This window comes from Colletotrichum spaethianum (assembly GCF_022836535.1).
Source record: "Colletotrichum spaethianum MAFF 239500 DNA, contig50, whole genome shotgun sequence".
Lineage (NCBI taxonomy): Eukaryota > Fungi > Ascomycota > Sordariomycetes > Glomerellales > Glomerellaceae > Colletotrichum > Colletotrichum spaethianum.
The window spans coordinates 107,125-129,001 of NW_026054820.1; the positions used below are offsets into that span (position 1 = coordinate 107,125).

At 53.9% G+C, this 21,877-nt stretch overlaps 6 protein-coding genes across 6 annotated transcripts; 2 read left to right on the top strand and 4 right to left on the bottom strand.

The window, feature by feature from the left end:
- Positions 1-591: 591 nt before the first annotated feature.
- ColSpa_11765 (ATP-dependent RNA helicase HAS1) lies at positions 592-2,459 on the bottom strand (the record flags this gene model as incomplete). Its single annotated transcript, XM_049277977.1, has 2 exons — positions 592-1,098; positions 1,155-2,459. The coding sequence occupies 2 exons, from the start codon at positions 2,457-2,459 to the stop codon at positions 592-594; spliced, it is 1,812 nt and encodes a 603-aa protein (XP_049133934.1).
- Positions 2,460-4,230: 1,771 nt separating this feature from the next.
- Positions 4,231-5,770, bottom strand: ColSpa_11766 (fructose-2,6-bisphosphatase; the record flags this gene model as incomplete). The annotated part of the gene is made up of 4 exons (XM_049277978.1): positions 4,231-4,749; positions 4,803-4,916; positions 4,967-5,556; positions 5,665-5,770. The coding sequence occupies 4 exons, from the start codon at positions 5,768-5,770 to the stop codon at positions 4,231-4,233; spliced, it is 1,329 nt and encodes a 442-aa protein (XP_049133935.1).
- Positions 5,771-9,150: 3,380 nt separating this feature from the next.
- ColSpa_11767 (putative aspartic-type endopeptidase opsB) lies at positions 9,151-10,576 on the bottom strand (the record flags this gene model as incomplete). The annotated part of the gene is made up of 2 exons (XM_049277979.1): positions 9,151-9,657; positions 9,695-10,576. The coding sequence occupies 2 exons, from the start codon at positions 10,574-10,576 to the stop codon at positions 9,151-9,153; spliced, it is 1,389 nt and encodes a 462-aa protein (XP_049133936.1).
- Positions 10,577-12,818: 2,242 nt separating this feature from the next.
- On the top strand, positions 12,819-13,934 carry ColSpa_11768 (transport and Golgi organization protein 2; the record flags this gene model as incomplete). Its single annotated transcript, XM_049277980.1, has 1 exon — positions 12,819-13,934. One exon carries the CDS (start codon positions 12,819-12,821, stop codon positions 13,932-13,934), a length of 1,116 nt encoding a protein of 371 aa, XP_049133937.1.
- Positions 13,935-14,733: 799 nt separating this feature from the next.
- On the top strand, positions 14,734-15,174 carry ColSpa_11769 (uncharacterized protein; the record flags this gene model as incomplete). Its single annotated transcript, XM_049277981.1, has 1 exon — positions 14,734-15,174. The coding sequence occupies one exon, from the start codon at positions 14,734-14,736 to the stop codon at positions 15,172-15,174; it is 441 nt and encodes a 146-aa protein (XP_049133938.1).
- Positions 15,175-18,289: 3,115 nt separating this feature from the next.
- Positions 18,290-18,655, bottom strand: ColSpa_11770 (uncharacterized protein; the record flags this gene model as incomplete). Its single annotated transcript, XM_049277982.1, has 1 exon — positions 18,290-18,655. The coding sequence occupies one exon, from the start codon at positions 18,653-18,655 to the stop codon at positions 18,290-18,292; it is 366 nt and encodes a 121-aa protein (XP_049133939.1).
- Positions 18,656-21,877: the final 3,222 nt, after the last annotated feature.

Here is a 21,877-nt window from a genome sequence, read left to right on the forward strand (position 1 = left end):
CCCATTGCCGGTTGAGCTGCTGCCAAACTGGCAATGCAAAGGTGAAGCAGAAATAGGCAGGAGCCCGAACCATGACGAGCAGATGCGAAAGGTGAGTGCAGATGCAGTCGGTATTGACTCGAAATCCACACACCGCGGTGCCGTCTCCCAAATAGAATAACGTTCAGAAATATGGTTCATTGGCCTCCCTCCCATGATACCGGAAGATCGTGGCAGGAGACTGGCATGAAACACGGACACAATGAGCACGACGACAGAGGCGCATGATTGGAAGACGATGTAAAAGCCTATAGCCTTTATGCATATATAGGCTTGAAAAACTTGTTCCTTGCGTCTGCCCGACAAGGACCGCTCTGCTTTTCACCGCGATGGCAACGGATTCTTTGTTCACACTCACATCTCATAAAAAGATGAGACCAAAATCTCGTGTGAAGGAAAAAAAATCAGTCCCAATTACCCTTTTGACTATCATTTTTGATGACGCGACGCCGTGCTGACCAAATCTATTCTCACAGGACCAAGCCAAGCCATTTGTGTCTTCTCCCTTTCATCGTCTCTTCTGCAGCCCCCCCATCCTGGCCTAGGTATAATTTACCGCTTCTTGTAGAACCCACCGGTGCCCTGCTGCTGTCTAGGCTGGCTGCCGTACGCCCTCCTGCCCTGCGTCTTCTTGTCCCTGCTCATGCTCGCGCCGACGGTGATGTCGACCCTCGGCGGTGTCGAGAAGCCAAAGCTCTTGGCGACCTTGGCCAGGTCCAGCTTGTTGATGTCGAACACGGTGCGCAGCGAGTGGCTGGCGTACGCGTGCAGGTAGCTGCGGTAGCCGTCCTTGGCGCTCTTGTTGAGGTAGTAGTTCTGGTTGATGAGCTTCTCGAGCAGCGACTGGATGTTGGCAATCTTGTTGGCGGGGAAGTCGAACTCGACGACGGGCACGCGCGCCTCCTTGAGGTGCGTCAGGAACCCGACCTCGCTCGGCTGCAGGAACATGAGGGACCGGCCCTTGCTGTTGGCGCCGCGGGCGGTTCGGCCGACGCGGTGGATGTAGTCGCGCGGGTCATCGGGGGGGTCGACCTGGACGATCCAGTCTACTGCGGGGATCTGCGGTTGTTAGTCACTTTTCTTAGGCGTTCTCCTTCAAGGCGGTAAATACTTACATCTAAACCACGGGCCGCAACGTCGGTGCAGATGAGGGTGCCCTGCTTGGCGTTGCAAAACTCGAAAAACGTATTCGTCCGCTTCTGTTGCTTCTGCTTGCCGTGCAGGTCCAGCACCGGCAGGTCGATGTAGTTGAGCAGCTCAGCGTGGTACTTGACCGAGTTACAACTGCTGAAGAAGACAATGACCTTCTTCTTCAGGTTCCGCTTCAGGAAGGAGAAGAGCAGCAGGAACCGCTTGTCGGCGTCGCAGATGACGTATCCCTGCTCCAGGTTCTCAACCGTGCTGTGCTGCTTCTCCTCGTCGACGTTGACGTACAGGGGTCCGGGTCGCAGCGAGATGCGCGCGAGGTCCTCGACCTTTGTCGTCTGGGTGGCGGAGAAGAGCATCGTCTGGCGGTCGTTCTTGGGCAGGATCTTGACAATCTGGCGCATCTCGTCTTCGAAACCAATCTCCAATATCCGGTCCGCCTCGTCGATGATGAGGGACTTGAGGTTCTTGAACACGAACGGCGTGTTCTGCAGGTGATCCAGCAGGCGGCCGGGCGTAGCGATCAGTAGGTTCACGCCCTTTTGCAGCTTGTCGGCCTCGGCGCGGCGGTTGGCACCGCCAATGACGATGCCGTACGTCTGCGAATGGTGCGCCATGAGCTCGCGGGCGACGCCGAAAATCTGCAGCGCCAGCTCGCGCGTGGGCGAGACGACAATAACACCAGTGCCGTTTCTGGGCTTGAAGCGCAGGGCGTGGAGCATTTCGACGGCGGGGATCAGGAAAGCGAGTGTCTTGCCGGAACCCGTCTTGGCCGCGCCGAGCACGTCCTTGCCGCTCAGCAGGGGCGGGATTCCCCTCCTCTGGATCTCGGTCATCTTGGTGAAGCCCATCTCCTTTATCGCCTTCATCGTCTTCTCCGAGAGGTTGAGCTGGGCAAAGTCGTGCGCCTCGGCGCCGGCGACGGGCGGGAGGGTGAGGTTGTCGCGGTTGGGGATGTCGGTGCCGTCGCCCTCGTCTGCCTTCTTCGCGGGCGCCTTGACGTCCTCGTCGAGGTCTGAGCCGTCGGCCTCGTCATCTTCTTGGTTCTCGGTTTCCTTGAAGTTGTCTGCGACGTCCTCTTCCTCCTCCTCTTCGCTGCCCGCCTCAACCTCCTCCTCGTCGGATTCCGGCTCGGGCTCGGGCTCCTTGCTGCGCTTCACCTTCTTCGACTTTTGCGCGGGGGCGGCGGCGGGGGGCTCGGCTCGCTTCTTGCTCGAGACCTTTACGCCATTGGAGTCGCGGGACTTTCTCTTCTTGATTGTGGTGGAATCCATTGTGGCTGTTGTGGTTTTACAATGGGTTGGAGTTGTGAGACCTGTACAGTACAGCCAGACGAGGGAACCTGCACGAATCCATGAGAGCGGCGGTCGACCCTCGCCAGGAAATTTTCTTATCGGGGAAAAAAAATCTGGAGCTGAGCGATAGCGGATGTGAATGATCCGTGCCGAGTGGACTATTGTGCGGGGCAGAAGTACGTACCGAATGCTTCCATGGGAATGCTTGAGGGCAGCGAGGCCTTCACACTTATAGATGTCTAGGTTGGTCTACACGCATGTCCAGACCTTGACTTTCTTGGACAATCTAGTTTGGGCTGGCTTTGATTTGAAGAGGTTAATTGGGCTGGCTCAAGGTACCTTGATCCGCTTAGAAACCAGGAAAGGAACTGACGTGAAATGATTCTCTCACTTCAGCTGTAGCCTCCAGTGATGGCTTCATTCAAGCTATTACCAAGGTCTTGGAACCCTTGCGGCTTAAGTCACGAGCGTGACTGATGTACAGGCGGTGGTCTTGCTTTATTGAATCTACCATCAAGCTCGTGAAAACCTTGCGGCTTGAGTCACGCTGGACAACGATGGCTACCATGAACTTGCCACCAAGATGCGACCAACGTACTAGTGATAGATTCAGTTCAACGAGCCTTTCACCAAGGACGTCAAAACCTTGCGGCTTTGGCCACGCTGGAAGCGTGGTTGACTTACTAGCGATGGCCTTGGTCCATCGAACCTATCACCAAGGTTCTATAAACCCTATGGCTTGAGTCACTCTGGGCAATGGCAGCTCCAATCCGTGGGGCCTGCCACAGCCTGGGGACCATTACGCTCCCAGAACAGCCCGCAGAAATCCTCTGCGAACGGGAGCGTTGGCCGAGTCTCTCGGCCTCAGGGCCGTCAAAAAGGAGACGTCTTTTCTCCTGCTGTCGAGCGTACTGAAGCGTAAAGTGGCGGTCTCTGGTCCGAGGCTCCTCCTGATGGACAAAACCAATGAGGTACGCCAGAAGGAGGAGGGATATCCAGAGGGGTCAGAAGAAGGCAGCATAGTAAACGTCAACGTAGGCTTTATATTGGCACGACCCACCTGATTCCAGGCATGCAACGGTCGAAAAATCATTGGCACCTAGGGTACACTCCACAGAGAGCAAAGAAACTCGATAGTGTCAAAGAAAAAAGTAGAAAAGAAGAAAGTCCCTCCATCGTGCCAGAACGGTACTCGGCACATCCCGAACCTCTATTCCGGCGTCTGTCCTTACTACCGTCTGAACCGTGGATGCATTTTTGTCCCCTAGTTCCCAATTTGGTGTGAGTTCGAACCTTCGTTCGTCCTAGAGTTATCGTAGGGTTCTGAGCAAGAGCAAAGTAATGCAAAGCCGGGTCGATATCGCAACGGGACCACATAACTCTAAGGCGAATGTCTGCGGCGTCGACCCAAAAAAGCAAGTTTGCAGTTACATCGAGAATGGTTGTTGGACACGCCCGCCTTAATATGCCACCACCCTCCGCGTTTTGCCGCCGTAGTCCCTGTGCTTATCAACATTTTGTCTGTCGTCCTGAACGCCGCCGTCGTAAACCGGGATGAATATGCCGAAAAGTGGAGCTGGAAACATTGTCGTCGTCAAGAGAAAAGGAAATCCTCCGCGGAACCCCAGTCAACCTCTGACTGGTGGTTTCCAATTTGGTGACCGATACGCCACGTCCCGCGTTTCCTCAGGTTCCTGTTTCATTCTTCAGCAGAACATTCCTCATCAATCACCCATCCCATCTAGAACATTTACATACACTCCGTTGTAGGGTTCTCGTGCTTGGCAGTGGAACCCTTGCCGCGCCAGGTGCTGACTGCCGGAATGTTGGCCTCGTAGCGCACCTCCTCGGTTCCGTAGGCACGCGGGGTGAGCTTGATGAGCGTATGCAGGGGTACGTTCATCCAGGGGCTGTCAGCTTGGCTCTTGTTCATGAAGTAAGCGTAGATGCAGCGCAGCACGGCTTGGTGAGTGACAATGAGGATGTCCTCACTACGCTCGAGCTCCATGATGATGGGCTCCAGACGGATAACTACGTCACGGTACGACTCGCCGCCGCGGTAGCGGTAGTTGTACTTGTCGTCGTCACGAGCGGCAAAGTCCTCCGGGAATTGGTCCTTGATTTCCTGGTAAGTGAGGCCGTCGCAGACGCCAGAGTCAAGCTCATCGAGCGCCTTCCACTGCAGCTGGTTGTAATCGGAGGGGAGGAAGCGAGCAGTAGCGATGGTTCGCCTGAGTGTCGAAGTCCAGACAGTTAGGGGACGGTCGTCCTATGGTTTGGTCAGCGGACAACGAACTGAATTCAGACAATGGAACCACTTACACCAACTGACTTGCGGACAAGCTCGGGAAGCTTTCGGGCGTACTGCTCGCCGCGAGCAGAGAGCGTGGTGTCGCCGCCAATGCGGCCATCCAGGTTGTACATGGACTCTCCGTGCTGTACCAGGTTAGCAAAGGCTCAGCCATGAAGATACAACAAGTGCTCACTCTCGATAGCCAAATGGAGCGGGGCCGGATGTGAAGATTCATGAGGTAGTAAACAACGCGACTCTGGAGGTAGTCCTGAATGCGGTTGATGATGACCTGCTTGCCGACGTCCATGATCTTGAGGTAGGTGTACTCGTTCTCGTCGCCATCCTCATCGAGCGTCTTGTACACCTTTTCATAGTTGCGGATGCGGTTGCGGAAGTCAAGCGCAGCCTCCTCAGGGTCCTGGCCTTGGTAGTCGGGCGAAGTGGTCTTGACGTCACGAATGTTGGCCATGATGAGGCTCTCGTCGTCGCACTTGCTCTCGACAAAGAGGACCTCAATGCCCTCCTTGGTGCAGATGTCAAGAACCCACTTGCGGCGCTCCTTGGTAGAGTTAGTGGCATCCAGAATGCCAATGACACCGCCCTGGCGGAACCAGGCGAGCATATCCTCAATGGCCTTCTCAGCCGCGGCGCGACGTCTGCGCTCACCCTCGGTGTTGTGAAAGTCGAAGAAGTCCGCCGAGGGGTGGGCGTCTTCTTTGCGACGGTAGCTGCCGACGTTGAAGGTTTTGGCTTTGATGGAGAGCCAACCCAGATACCGTTGCGCTAAACAGACGAGTCAGCATTGGACAGTCGATGTTTCGACGCGTCGAGGGCCCTGCGAAAGACGCGGGGTCCACATGTCAGGTTGGAAATGAAGCCTGAATCACTCACCTTTCTGGGCGATGAAGCTCTTGCCCCGAGCGGGCAGGCCAACCATGACGACGCATATCTTGGTATCCTCCACCTGAACGCCCACACCGTTAGTCTTGGCTGGCATCTTGACAATTGGCTTATTGTTGGTGTCTTGAGTAGAAGTTGTAACGCCGAGACAGAAGGGAAGAGGAGTAGAACAAGCGTGCTCATGGAAGGAAGGCCCAATTGAGTGTCAAGGCAGGGGAGATCGTAGTGGAAGGCAGCTCGCGTGATGCTCCCAGCTGTGGCAGTAGCTCTATGCCCAAAAAGGCGGGTCCTCTCGGGTGTGAATTTCGGGGCGGCTGCGGTGACTTGGAGCCGGGGTGGATGCACTCTCTGCCGCGGAACCACTAGTTAAGACAGGGCTCAGGCAGACCCTGTGAAAGAGCTACTAGCAGGGGCTGAAGTAAATGGGGTACGGGTAGGTTTCAATACGGTTGGTAAAGAAGTTCTGTTTGCATGTGCATGTGTTTGGTATGTGAATGTGTAGGTGTAAGAAGACGCAGGTGCTTCGGTGGTAGCACAGGTTTGGGGGATGATGTAGTGAGGAGAAGAGAAGTGACCTGACGTTGGGTAAGGTCAAGGTGAGGGTGGAGGGAATAGAGCAATGAGTGGGTGAGCGGCGTGCACGAGTATGCGAAAGTGTGAAAGGGATTGCGAGAAAGGTACGTAAAACGTATGTAACAGGGGGAGGGGGGAAGAGAGGGCGCCGAGAGAATATCCCAAGGAACAAAACAGAAAAGCTTGGAGTTAACTTGGCCGCCAGCAAAGGGCCGAGTGCAGGTAAAAGGTGATGATGGCTAAGCTGGACTCGGCGGTCCTGAACACACTCAGGACCAAGAGCAGCTGCAACGGCGAAACGACAATGAGAAACAAGAGCAAGCGACTAGCTCATCTCGTCCATCCCATTCGATTGCCTAGCCCAGATATCCAATCCACTGCTAGGCAGACTGACAAGACTTATGCGCACCAGCTCACATCGTCGCAGCCTGCAAAGCCCTGGTTGCACACGACCTCGTTGCGATCAGGAATCCCAGGAAGAACACTTGCATTGGATCACCACTGGCGAAGCAATTGGCATGGCGGTTGGCCTATTCCGGGACACGCCGTCCAGTTCGAGTGCGTTGGATCATGGATGCCAGAAAAGTCATCTTGTCACTCTTGACTTCCCGTCCGCCGGTCCGCGGCACACAACCACCACAGCTTTCCCAGTACCTAGACGGCTCGTGAACGATGACCGCATGCATGCAGGGCCTAGCATGGCATTGCGCGGAATGGCAGAGGCCGCCCTCTCTCGGCTTCTTGACCGTGGTCAGGTCTGCCCGCCCCTCCATGACCCCATCCCAACTCCAATCCCCCCCATTCGATGCCCCTCATTTTCGTGTCCTGTGCCCGCCTTTCCCCGGCCCCTGGTCGGGCCTGGCCCAGCCAGAGAGGTTCGGTTGGCCTGGGCTAGAGGTTCAGCTCCAACACCACGTCCATCCCCGCATCAACGGGACATCTCGCATCCTTCTTTGCAGAGCTTGCCAGTCAGCTTTGCTCTGGTGCCCACCTCCAAGCTGGCTGGTTCTCACCGAGAACAACCGAGGTGGACATCAGGCCACGCCGAATACTCCAATTTGACTTGCCAGCCTTAGCCGGACCCGTCACAGCAAACATCGGAATTGGTGAACTACCTTTCCTGATGACGACGCAACCGAAAACTGATGAACCGCGCGAGGAATGTAACAAAATTCCAGTCAAGACGCCAACACTCTTTCTCAATCACATAAGTCGGGAGCCTGCAGCCCTTTCCTCTATTCTGACAACTGTGCCATTCGTTTTCGCTCCCAGCCAATGTCCATCTTCACTCAGGCCATTTCCGGCTGTTGGTATCCTCCAACGTACGAAATCGGGCAATTTGACCACCGCCCACGAGACAATGCCTTCAGGTCCACACTGCACCTTTTTCTTGTCTTTTGCAAAAAACCGGAACCATCTCAAAACCGCAACTCACATTGTCTCCCAGACAGACTCTCGAGGCTCCATTGACAAGGCCATAAACGGTCGCTAGCAGCTGACCCCCACGGAGGCTGTCAGGGGAAAAGGTCACCCGAAAAAGTCTCCTGACCTCGAACATGGAATTCACCGCTGCACTTGCTAGGAAACCCTCACGACAGCCAGGGCCTTTTGGCTCGCCAACCCTCCAGACCCAGTTCCGAACCAGCAAGTCCAGCCGTCTGGGACTCGGAACCAGCAAATCGGCACGATTGCCAGATCGTATCAAGGCCCAGGGTGTGGTACTGACCAACACCCCTGCGTGATTATTCACACCGCCTGAGACCACCAAAACACCGAACTGACTGGGGCGAAACGGAGGGAAAAATGTCACTTGACGATAGCCCACGATGCTAGCGAGCCAAGTGGCTGCTGCAAAGTACTGCGCTGCGACGCAGGCTGGCTGGCAGACGCATAAATCACGATGATCAAGAACCTCGAGACTCTCTCTCGGTCAGATGGAAAAAAAGAAGACTCAATTGTCCGTACCTTACTGAAGCTCCAGGTATGCTGTCGCCGAGGCTGGCGCTTCGCGTCCTCGGCACCTGCCGGGATTACTCCGATGCCCATAACGGATGCGTTTGAATCGGGAACTAAAGTTCGTGTCGCTGGGAATGACTTTGTAGACTCGATCCAGGTTAAGGAAATCCCGCTTATTCCTTTTTCCTGAGGCGTTGCGAGCACGGGGGATATCGGAGGGGGGGATCGGTACAGTGACTGCCGAATAACCGCAGCACACCGGGGGCAGCTTGAGGCGGTCGTGAGAACGAGGAGACAATGCTGAAAGACCGGAGAAGAAAGCACGAGTGTAGGGATGAAGAGGTAAGGTTGTTTCCTTGTCGGTCAGGTCGCTGCTTTGAGGTGAGTTGGTAAGAGAGAAGGGTGTGAAGGGCTTGGATCGCGAACTATTGAATGAAGTGGCAGAAACGATTGAGCCGTCAGTGAGTTCACAGCCAGCCGCTATCGATAAGGACCTAACTGGCAGCCAAAGTGCGATAAGGCCCCATCGCCACTCCGATAAGTCCCGACCGAAGCAGTGGTTTCAGCGCTGTCCACTGTGGCAATGACACTCACGCTAAAACTCCCACTGTCTCTAATACCACTTCATCTGGCTTGAGGAGGCCTGGACTCAAGCGGTGCATAGAAGCGTGGTGAAACCCCATTACTCAGGCTGAGTAGACAGGTTTAGTTGTCAACAAGAGTATGAGGCAAGTGACATTCATTAGACTGAACCCTATCTCACAGGTAAAAACCCCTCTCTGTCTGGTAAAACAAGTTGTTTTCCGGCCACCATGACCCACGAGCAATTCTCAGCAAATCCACCCCCATACCGCCTGGCCACAAACATATCAACTGCATCATCTTAACATCAGTATCTTGCATATTGGGAATGAGTCCCGTGTAGGCAATGAATAGATCGCCGAGCATCTACTTCTCAGGCAGCTGGGGAGTTGCGCCAAATGTTTCTCGGCCATAGAAACGCATCTGGCCAGCGCCGATATCGAAGTAGGCTTCGACATTGTGTAAGAAGACAGTGCCGAGAACATATGGCCCTGTGCCGCCGGTGGTGATACCGATCTGACAATAGTCCGTGAGAGGGTCTCTAAGACCGGGGTAAATGAGGTCCACCGGGTTAATGAAGAAGCTCGCGCCCTCGATAACAACTGCAATCTTGGGAGCAATGGCATCGCAGGGAGCAAAATACCCGCCGTATTGGAAGAGGTAGACGGCGCTCGGGGAGAAAGACCGGGCAATGGCCTCGGCAATAGGTGGAGGCACGTACATGAGCGTAGTGCCGGTGTCGACGATGTAGGGGTACTTTCTTGTGTCCGAGGTTGATCCCCAGCGGATGCCATCGACGAGGACGGTGTAGTACGAGTACTGCCAGCTGCCTTCAGGTCGATCCGGGTTGATGGTTGTCTTTTCACTCTTCAGCTGGTGCCAGGCAAGCAAAAATGCATGGAAAACTTACAATGATGAGGTCGGTGTACGCTGTGGGACCGTCTATCGGCAGACCGGTGCGGCCACCCCATCCAATGATTCCGCTGGAGTTGCGGACAAGAGAGACGCTGAAGGAATCCGCAGCCAATCCTTGCTGGACCATGCTCGTGAAGAAGGGAGAGTACGGGACTTGAAAGGCAGGACGATTCTCGTCCATGTCGCCAGTGAAAGCGCTGGTGATGGAGGGATAGGCCAGTCCAAGGATGCCGTTGGTAAAGTTATTGCCCAGCCAGTACGTCTTATTAGCGAGACCGACTTGTTGCTGTTGGACGGTAATCCCAGCCACTTCGATGTCGCTGAAACCCATGGGGCCAGACACTTGCTCGCCAGAGCCGTAGCCCAAGGAGAAGTGGATGTCCTCGATAGGACCGTACTTGAAGCCGTCAATCTTGTTTGGGCCAAAGCCACAAGCCTCTTGAGAGTAGACGGCAGTGCCGACCATGTTGGTGCAAGTAAAATTGGAACTGGTGGCCCAGGTGTCGCTACTGCCGGTATCGAAGATCATGTTGACGGGCTTGCCGTCCCAGATGACCTCGACGGCGTACTGGGTTCCATACGGGGAAAGAGCCGTGATGTTCTGGTAAGCGGATGAGAGACCACGGGGCTGAGCCGCTCCCAGGGCGGTGGCAGCGTTGTGTCCAGCTATCTTGCTGCGGAAGGGCTTAAGAGCCTGAAGGTGGTCAGAGACCTCGTCAGGGGCAACCTCACGGAAAGCCTTGATGCGCTGGAAGTTGACACCCTTAAGGGGGCTCTTGATCTCAACGCCGACGCGGTGTCTGTCCTTGGCCAAGGTGACGCTGGCCGAAAGTAGGCCGGTTCCCAGCAGGTAGGAAACAACGCTGGTGACCTTCATGTTGCGAGGTGGAAGGGGCAATAGAACGAGTGTAGTCGGAAGGGAATGGTCGATGGAGAAGAGAGAGAACGAGAGAGAACGAGAGAGACGAGACACGGCTTCTGTCTTGGATTAAGAAACGAAACGAAGGGAATGAATGGGAGATGTTGAAGAGAAAATTGGAGAGAGGTCGGAACGAGTGAGATGATGAAGAGCCGAAGAAGAGGCGATGTTCGTTTGAGATGCATAATGCCGAAAGGAAGGAGCAGCGGGTTGCCGTCTGGCCGGACCCTGGTACGTTACTACCCTCCGAGAAAAGACGTGACACCAGGAAAGAGTGTGCTGGCTTCCTCATCGTACCTGGGCAGGAGCTAAAAGGGGGCAGTTTCCGTCAGAGGAAAGCTGCCGCCTGCCTCGTTTGTCCGGGTCGTCGCTTCAGTGTCATCGGCAAGACTACCTAGCTAACTAGTCTGCGGACCACACAACAAGAGTGTGTCCGTCTTTGCATAGACAGCCTCGAAGGCAGGAGCTGGTTCACCCTCGTCCTCGTCATAAGGAATTGAGACTGTGGTCAGGGATCGCTCTTCGCCTTGACAGCGTAAACGAGTCTTTCGGTCCGTTTAGCCTTCTCCCGCCTTGATACCCGCTCATCCGGCGGTCGCATGTTACGAGGAACAAGTGGTTTTTGGTTTGTCTTGGACGGCTTTTCCCTGTCGCGTTCTCCGTCCCCAAATGATTCATACTAGATTGGGCCCAGGCTACCAATAATGAGGTGACATTTCCCTTACTTACAACCACCACCAAACCAGCATCGTATTTGTACTGTTGATGTCGACAGCTCTTTTCCGAGATCGAGGACCTGAAGTCGAACTCTGTAATCTTTGCCGAGCACTCTTGCTTGGAAGGTGATTATCATCAATCTCAACGCCGTAATAAGAAGCGTCTGGGATGGAATATCATAGAGTCGCTGTATCCGTCAGACAATTGCACGGCGTTTCCAAGCTGACAGCTGCCATACTGAACCAATCACAAAACGATCTGTATTTGAAACGCTATAGGCTTATCGAGCCGTTCAAAAGCCTGGTCTGGATTTCGATCTGCACCAACTCCCATCGACGGACGCCTGCAGCCGTCGTCCCATGTCATCTCAGGTACGGGTAGCACAAGACACGGCCACCAGGAAGCCGACCTTTCGTCTAGCAAACACCTAAAGACCCAGTAGTGTCGACAGGGTCTTCCTTGCAACAAACCTTAGTTTCTCTAGGCGGAACAACTACCGTTCTGTCAAGTTCAAGCAACCTACCATACAACATACTTCTCAAGTCTGCTTACTGTCCTTGGCGAAAGATGGGCACTCGTCGTTGAGTTATTCTCAGTAGGTCTGGCTACGCAAGCCTGTCATGCGTGCACTCAAGAACCCGCTCGATCATGCCTGCCAGATCTATCTGTTTCCTGCGAGATACGAGATGACGCGTTATCCGCATGTGTTCCCTATGTTGTGCTTAGGTAGCCAGTCTTGCAACCCGCTGCCGCTGCCACCAATGGCACTTCTCCTCAACCGAATGACCGTGACGAGGGGTTACCTTGGTTGACGAGTCCCTCCTCCGGTACGTGAGGTACCCTGGGAGTTACGGCTGTCGCCACAGTTACCTGTGCACTTCGTTCTATGTATCTTGCAAAGAGTGGGAGATATCGTCAACTTGGACCTCTCGTCAGTATAAGAAACCAATGACTTTGTTTCAATCCACAAGAGCTGCACAAACAGGACGCCAGCGTCTTCGAACCCCGCCCCAGAAATCCGCGTCTGGTTGGCCGCCAAGAATCGGAGCCGTAATCCCACCGCCGGCCCGCTGGCTTCGTTCTTCCCACGTCTCTCCGGGGTCAACACTGAGAACAGTCAGCTCTACTGATAAAACGACAAATGATCAAGAACCCAACGGAAATCCTTCAGGATGCGGTTGAGACATCGGCGCACCGTGCATCAGGGATAAAAGCCGAGGCACTTCCCGAAAGGGTAACCCAGCTAACCTTGACTTGATGACGACAAGACCCGAAAATAAGGCTGAAGATGCACGGCCTAAGCTCCCCTAGGTGACCCGTCCATCTCATCGGTTCCCACTACTTTATACTCGACCTCACTCACCCTTTCTCTCCCTCCCTCCTCCCAAGATATCGGCACTGCAACCCTCTAGTGACAGTCGCCAGAAAGTTTCCCTCGTCACAACGTGAGAGTTTCCTCTGCAGACTAAAGCAAAAAGTCACAATGGCATCAAACCAACCCGTCGGCGCAGCCGGACCCCTGCCCGCCATGCAAGAGCTCTCCCCGACAACGTTCCTCTACGACCCGCCCTCGGCGGTGCCGGACCCGAACTCACCCAAGCTCATCGCCATCTTCAGCTGGATGTCGGCCCAGGACGTCCACATTGCAAAATACACGTCGCGCTACATGGCCCTCTACCCGTCCGCCAGCATCCTCCTCGTCAAGTGCCCCTTTGTCCACACCCTCTCCACCCGCATCTCCAAGCGCCAGATCAAGCCAGCTGTGCCCATCATCCGGACCCTGGCCGACTCCACCCTAGCCTCCGAGGCGCGGCCCCAGCTGCTGCTCCACGTCTTCTCCAACGGCGGCGCCACCAACTTTGCAAAGTTCCTGGAGATGTACGCCGACGCGGACCGTGCGGACCGGTTGGCGCTGCCGCCGCATGTCACCCTTTACGACTCCTGTCCTGGAGGGTTCCATTGGATGCGAAGCTACCGCGCCATCTCGGCCTCGATGCCGAGGATCCTTGCGCCGCTGGCGCATGTCTTCATCGGCTGGTTCTGGCTGTTCCACGTCCCGTTTGGGAGGGTCGGCTTCTTTGGAAAGATGTGGGCTGCCTTGCGACAGAAGGCGCTGCTGGCAAGCGAGAGGCGGCGGGCATATCTGTATAGCAAAGAGGACGAGATGATTCACTGGTCCGACGTCGAAAGGCACGCGAAGGAGTCCAAGGAGGTCGGCTTCCAGGTCAGGGCCGAGAGATTTGACGGAAGCCAGCATGTCGCGCATGCGAAGCTGAACCCGTCGAGGTACTGGAGCGTGGTTAAGGAGTTGTGGGACGAGGATTTGAAGAAGATCGAGCCACCAGCAAAGCCTGCTCAGGATCCTACCCCGGAGCCGCCAAAGGCGGCACCAGAGCCTGAAGCACCCAAGGTCGCTCTTGAACAGCCAAAGATCACGCTGGAACCTGAAGCGCCAAAGGCGGCACCGCCGATGCCTGCTCTGGAACCGGTCAAGTCTACGCCGGAGCCCGAAGCTCCAAAAGCTGCCACGGCACCGCCGCCAGAAGTGAAGCCGCCCAGGCCGAAGAAGGCGCCGACGCCCCCTCCGACCATTCAGTGAGCTGTTTGTGAGAGCTCGCTGAGCTGGTCTCATATGTTAGATAGACGATACCTTCTTTTGTATTGTAGGATAGACTGACAATACTGCACGCATACAATCTAGATACTATGTCACTTTTAATTCCTATCATTGTATCGTTTCGCAAAATCATACAAAATGCATTAGAGAGTCTCTTGCGAGTGATCTATTACGCAAAAGAAAGATGGTGATTTAAAACTGACGATAAGTGGCCCAAACGGCCTCTAGTGATCCTCCTTTTGCAACTGGGAGATTCGTTCATCTCATCTTCTGTCTCCCCGTAAACCCACGCGACGGGTTACAGTGATTAGGTACTTGTATGATGCAAGTAGTCGAAGAGAATCCAGGTCGGGCCGGCTGATCATTGGCCAGCATCACCAGCCAGAGACAGTGCAGTGCGACCCGACAGGACCCCGCCGGTTCTTCTCACTGGCTGCTCCAGAACTTCAGCTGACATTTTCAAGCTAAGCGTTTGGGACAACTTCGAAGGCCTGCCAAGCGGCATTTTTGCATGCGCGAGTTCGCACAGCCTGCAGGAAAGCCTGACGCTGTGAAGGGCATGCCGTGGCTATGCAGTCTCTCCGCCTGCTCAAATAAGGCTGGACTCCCCGGAATTTTCAATCTGACAGCCTGGTTTCTTCTCAATCTGACAACCTGACTCTTCCAAATTGACAACGTTGTGAACCCTCCAAATCTAATCCGACTTGTGCGCACCCCAAAGCCAGTACGAACCACGCCTATAAGCGCATAAGCGCCGAGGTACGAACAAACGATCACCGCGATGGCGGAGGTATTTGGCGTTGTAGTGAGCGCCCTGACGGTGGCCGAAATGGCGGGCAAGTTCGGCAGCAGCATCATCAAGTTGAAAAGGCTATGGAATGAGGTCCAAGACGTCCCCAACGAGATCAACCAGCTCTTCCGGCAGCTAGAGCTGCTTAGACCTGTGCTCGCCGAGATGGAATCCGAGTTTACTCAGCAGACACACAAAGTGTACCACAACAGCGCGGCGAACCTCAGTATGGAGTACTGTCAGCAGGCAGTAGGGGAGCTTGATGCCCTGACCGAAGATTTACAGTCACGCATCAACGCCGCAAAGAGGTCAAGGAGGAACATCACGAAACTGAAAGTCACCTTCAAGAAGGACCTGATTCGGAGTTATCAGGAGAAAATACAGTTTGCTTTACAGCTTCTTTCTCTCTCGCAGCAAACTTACACAATGTGAGTATGAGTTCTTAACCAAGCGTTATGTAGGGACTTCTCTAACGAAGCATGCACGTATAGTTCCGTGGTCAAGTCTCGGCTGCTGTCATTACCATGCCAAAACATGCAAGAAAACTCGACCCAAATGGAAACAACATACCAACCTGTTCAGTCTGGAGGTACTCTGAAAAGTACACACTTCGGGCGACGCTTGTCTTCAGGTACCTCCAGAGAGCTGACAGTAACTTCGGTAGCGTGGCGACGAGCCTCCTTCTTCGGTGGTGTTTTCTATCAATCGGTTCCAGATCCAAATCATCCCGAGTTTAAAGGTAACTTCCTTCTGAAACCCCCAATCTGAAAGACGTTGAGTAACATAAAGAAGTACACCAGGCACGCGTCCAGCTTCCATGGTGGATATCAGAGACAGTCTGGGATTTACAGGCGTGCAGAGCGTATACTGGGTGGAAAGTTTCACTCAAACCGTGGATAAGACGGCCTTCCGATACCCCTATATTTCGCTATGTCAGCCAAGGATTGTGGCACCAAGCTCTGGAGGTTTTCAATAAGGGAGAAGCTTCATTGCAAGATGTCAACCCCAATGGATGGACACTGCTACACGTATGGCCCGTTACCAACTTAGATCCCCGAATCAAGGACTAGCTGACCACTGTGCACAGTACGCTGTTTGGTTTGGAAAGCCTGATGTCACTAAAAGCTTAGTCAACATGGGGTTGAGCTTGAATGAAGTAGATGACTTTCATGGGACCCCTTTGGGTTTGATCGGCTACGACTGGTGGCAAGACCCAGAGCCCTCGCTCGAGTTACTCCAATATTTACTTGAGACTAGCGAGCTTGAGGATCACAATGAGCAATACTTCATCTCTGGAGACGTTGATGAACTATCAACTAACCTACCGGATTTAATATGGAGAGTTCCTGGCTTCCTCGAAACGATGATCAAGATGGGACCAATAGGACTGGACTCATATTATCAACTTTCTCCAGAAGTGCGATTTAATTGCTTGGATTGGGATTTTGTCAGACCTGAAGTCCTGCTCGAAGATCTACGCAAAGGTGTTAACCTGAAACCTGCAGGTTTTCGAGTGGTTCTTGGGATATCCCGAGAAAGCTCACTTATCAGTTTTGCCAAGGGGTATTTCAATGACTTGGCTCACAGCGTAGCGTTCCCCAACTCCAAATTACAGGTAATTAATAAGATAGGAGATCGAGAATTCCGTCCGTGGCGAGAGCTTGCTCGATGGATTTTCAAAGGTCTATCTGTAGAGGATCTTAGCCACACAGAGCCCAAAGATTTTGGCTCAGTCCCAACGACACCGGTTTTTGCTGGATTGATCCGTGCAGGAGAGATAATTTCCGTAATGCGTAGAGGCTGCAAACCATGGTTACGCTTCATCCAGAAAGTGTTGTTGTGTTGGGTCGAAGACGTTCAGGCCTCAGGGTTAGATGTGATCGAATATGGCAAGCGGGAGCTGGAGCTGTATCTCTCTAATACCCCATTACGGCTTCGGCGGTGGTTCGGTCCATGGGTTGGTGGGAATTTCGAAGAGCCCGAAATGCGCGCAATTTCGGGTTGGAGGCTCGTGTCTTTTACATATGGGCCCGAACCACAAGATTGGAAACTTATATGGGACCTTGACGCATGGGAGTATGCTGGGGACTTTTGGGCGCAGATAGAAAACCCGCCTTTGCACATTCCAGGAGGATGGGTTGATAGTTGAGTCTGTCGATAAATCATGAATGATTCATATGCAATCTTCATGCAGATTCATTAGGTGCCTCGAGTACCTGAAATGACAGTAGGCGTTGGCACCAGGTTTGGATGAAGAAGCACGTTATGCACTATGACTTCCATTAAATCATTGTGAGAAGTTTGCTACTGAGGAGTAAATACAAAAGTAGAGAGATTTAAACGTATACACAAATTACTTTCGACGTTGGAGATGGCAGCTCTATAACATCAGCATCGAATACAGGACCTCATCCGCAAGGTAGAGTCGCCTTTGATACACCCTTTCCGGGCCGGGAATAGGCTCAGCTCCCAGCTGGAAACAGTGCAATTGGGAAAAGGTACTAACTCTAAACATTGAGGACATTACTGACACGATGCTGCAACTGCGCTACGGTTAGCTGGCGTCTATGGTTCCAACTACTGCGGCAAGTAACAACGACTTGAGCAGCAACGTCGGATCACTGAGCTTGTTTCATCGTGAATCACAACTGGCAGATACAATCGCTTCTATTGTCCGTCATTTGATATGATGCATTTGCCCTTAGATGGCTCAGGCGCACGGGCTCAGATGATGGGAGATTGGGACAAGGCCATCGGTGTTCCGCTGCCGGAATGTGACCGAACCTTTGAGGCCACCTGGTAGGGGGGTGAGATCAGGGGAATCGAGGTAGTAAGGCATACAAGACGTAGTGACGGATTGGATGGATGTTAGAGTTGTCACTCAGGAGAAGAGTCAGCAGAGAACAGCAAGTCGTTGCGTTCGAACGGGAGGCTCATCGTAAATTGCCAAGGAACAATCACAATGGGCCGCTTTACAGAATCCAACGGCGCCACATGCATATGACGACGAGAAACCTCGCTCCATTAAGCCATTGTTACAAGGCCGTTTTCTCGAAAAAACAGACCCAACTTTTGCTTTAATTACAATTGTGTGTTACCAGTAAGTTAGCACATGACTTCCCAACGTCCCCCATCTCAACATCGAGATGCGCATTGTGCATCACCCGCATGCCAAGAAGGCCGGATCCCCTCACTAGAAGCCCCTCCCGATCGGCACGCCACAAACGTAGACTAGGGTATCTCTCCTCTTTCTCTTCCCTCCAGGAATGCTGCAGAGAATCCGCTGTCCTCCCGTACTTTGTGCGTGTCCAAACCATTTCGTCCATCTGTCCTGGTTATTGTATGTCTTCGTGTGCCCATAGTACCAGTATGCTTTCCAGTTGATGACAGTGCCATGATGGAATATCACGCTGATTGCCAAGCCCCGCACCCAATGCCATTTGAGCAAGTCCTTTGAACACCAAACGCCTCGCGAAGAGTAGAGGGGAATCTCCAGTTCGAATCGTGTCCTTGTCGTCGTTTCATCGTTGCCACTGTCGCAGGGACCTCACGTCCTCGCTCTCTTCTTCTTCCTCCCTTCTCCGTCTTCCCTGCCGCTGCCCCTCTTGCTTGAGCTTTGAGCTATTGACGGGGTCGATGCCGATGCCGATGCAGATTGGTGTTGTTGGTATGGCTGATATTGCTGGTACTCCTGCTCCCCAAAATCCATGCCCGCAACACCCTCATCCTCGCCGGCACAGGCATCGCACTCCTGGTCGAAGGCATGCGTCTCGATTTCGACGCCGCGGCGACAGGAACCGAAGCTGTCTGCGTTCTTGGCCTCCAGACATGACAGCTGCTGCGAGAGGTCGGCCCAGGTGAGGGACTCGTTGCAGCGCGTGCAAGTTCCCGCGAAGAGCACGAGGCGACACATGGTGATGTTTCAAAACGAAGGCGTAGAGGTTGAAGATAATAAGAATGACGGCTGACTCTGTTTTGACCTGCAATGGCAACGATAGACTGAATGAGTATCGATGGTGTGTAGGTAAAATGATGGTTGGGGGGGACCAGAGTTGGAGGGTCCTCCACTGGTTGTTGGCTTTCAATACGATTGAAGCCTCAATACGAGGAAGAAGAAGAGATGCCACAACGGTCGAGACTGGGGCAAGGGAGGAATGTATAACGGCAGAGGAGAAGATGACTAAAAACCCGCGAAGGATGAGCAGCCACAAAGCTTTACAAGTGATCGACACAGGGGGCTCTAGCACATCCAAGAAAGCACGCTTGACGGGCGAGCGAGCAACAAGAAGAGAAGAAGGAAAGGGAGTGCGCAGGGTGAAGCAGCCGGCACGGGCAGATCAAGGCAGGTCAGCAGCGCAAAGTCCTCGCCCTATCGAAAAGGAACCAAAAGGAGCCGAAGGCTAGACGCGTAAGAAAATGGGATAGAAAGAGAGAAAAAAGCAACAATCAGAGATGAGCCAGAAGCGACCATTGCACGCACATGCAGCTAGCAACCGTCTTGCAGCAGTCCAGATGCAGGATGTAGCAGCAGGAGGCCCCCCCTCCGCCTCCGGATGCCTGCGCTGTGTCCAGCTCAAACATCCACGCGGCCTACGGCACTCTGCCGGCGGCGATGGGCACGGCAAGCTCCCCGTCCCATCTACTCTGTATGCCTGTATGGGGCAGAGCCCAAAGATGAAGGGGGCGGAACGGGACCTTCAAAGCAATGAGGCGAGGGCATTTGCGCTAGAGCTGTAGAGCCCCCTCTCCGCGTACTATTTGAAAGACGCTATGGCTTGCAGTGACATTCCCCAACCCTGAGAAGAGGGCGATCTCGACCGATGTATCCTTTCAACGGCGCTGAGACAATCTAGCCTCTTCGGCCTCAGCGGACGAACCCGGCGTAACTGGTGTCTTCGCCTCTACAAAACAACTCGAGGGCCACGGAGGCACGGATCAAGAGCAAAAGACAAGCTTTGGGGATGCCAAAGTTTCTTAGGGTGGTCAAGGGTTGGGCAAAAGAAGGAAGCATGGATCATGGGCTGGGCAATGCGGCATGACACTTGCATGCAGCATCAGCATAGCTCCGGGATGGGAGCTCCCTCGCAAACGGCAGATCTCCTGTCTCTCACTTTCGCCCTCCCACACCCGCACATCTCTTCTTTTCTATCCGCGTCTCTTCTGTCACCCCTTTGGTACATGCACTGGCCTGCTTCCCCAGACGAGTCTACTCGGATGGATCAAGTGGCAGACCGGGATGGCCTCGTTTTGCTAGATCTACACAGCCCCATGCAAGATTGCTCCGCCCTCATGGCCTGGTTTGTCCTGCGATGCAACAATGGATCGGCACATGCAGCCAGATAAGGCAGAAACATCAGCGACCGCCATACACGGGCCTTCCAAGCATCCACCGATGCTCGCTCCGGAAGCCAGCTATATCTCTCGCTCGAATCGCCCAGACCCCAAAGGCCCTCGCGCAGAGTTCTTTTAACAAGAGTAACATCTGCCAGCCCTCTTCTTGTTTCTCGTTTGGTTGACACGTCGAGTCCTGTTGCGATCGGGGAAATAGCATTAGCCGCGGACAACGGGGTTCCCCCCGCGGTGAAGTGTTTGTATAGTTTGCGTGCGTCGGCAAGCGCCTTACATCAGACCGATACGGGAAATCCTTCTGCAAGATACACTTCGCGGCGGATTCGGTTCCTCACGTCTGCAATAACCTTAACCTTACTGCGACTCAGCTCAGGGCCGTGCCATGATCCCAACACCACGACGTGCCTCGTCCATGCCTCTACGTAGCGGAATTGTTTCCTCACGTCTATCACAGTCTTCACCTCACTGCGACTCATCTCAAGGGATTCGTGTCCTGTCATGACATGACGTGACATGACCTGACAAAACATACCAAGAGCCATGGACGCAAGGCCACGACGTGCCTTATCCATGCCTGTGTACCCATCAAGACATGTCTCGAAAGCATCCATCTCCGCCGATCCATCTAGTTTCTCCCCCCGATCGAGTGGCAGATCCTTTAGGGTGCTCGGGGGCTTTCCGCCCGGCACAGGCGTGGGCATCGTCACGCACAGTCTATCTCATCGAATGGCCTGCAGATACAAACCATAGCCCTGCCACGATGGCACGCGCGCGCACACACATACTCACACACACACTCTCTCTCAGTCAAACCATACCCGCTGGAGTTAACTCCGAGCATTAAAGACTTCAAACCCAGCCCAGCCTGCCATCATCACACGCATCCGTCTGCTGCGGCGCACAGGCTCTGTAAGGCATCAGCTCTGCGTCAAGATGATAATTCGCCGAAGCTGCACGCTGGAAGTCAAACCCCTAGTTTGAGTTGTCGCGATAGCCATGTCGCAAGAAACCAAATCTCAAGCCCGATGTCGCACACGTAGATAAGCGAGGACGTCTGTTCGATGACACATCGACCACTCGCACAAACCACTCACCCTTGATATCATGCTCGTCCATCAAACGGTGCGCCTCGTGATTACTCAACATCCTTTCGACATCACTTCCTGCCAATAAGCGTGCTGGCATGTCAGACCTTCGAATCTCAAAAAAATCATAAAAAAAAAAAAGTGTCCCCTCGGCCACGGTCCAGGCCGAGGCGCCATGGCATGCCGCTCCAAGCCCCAATGTCTCTCTATCCCCCCTCCGCATGCAGTGCCACCACCCTTGTTCTCTACCTGGCTCGACCGATGATCGAAAATGGGGCTATAGAGCACGTAGTTATGTCTGTAACTCCGTGGTTTGGAGATGATGCGTGTGCCATTCCTCGTCGTTGAAACAGTGAGTTCGCGGTGCCTCCCCGCCGACCGCCTAGGCGCATCCGCAACCCACATGTCAATTAGGCAATGTCCGCGGGGCCATGTGCAAGGGCCGCGCTGGGATCTCGAGAGGTGTAGGACACGCAACCCCCCAAGAAGTGGTTGGCAGACAAAAGGAACAGGGTCAAGAGCAAAAGCAAGGTACATGAGATCAAGAGAGATTCTCACGTGAGTGGCCCAGGACCAGGCCTGTGGTCCCTTGCTGTGTTGTTGCATGCAAACATCAATGGACACCATTGTTTCCGACTTGGTTTGGAGTCTGAATGCCATCAGTTCCTCACATCAAAGACACAGACGCGAACCCGAGGCGG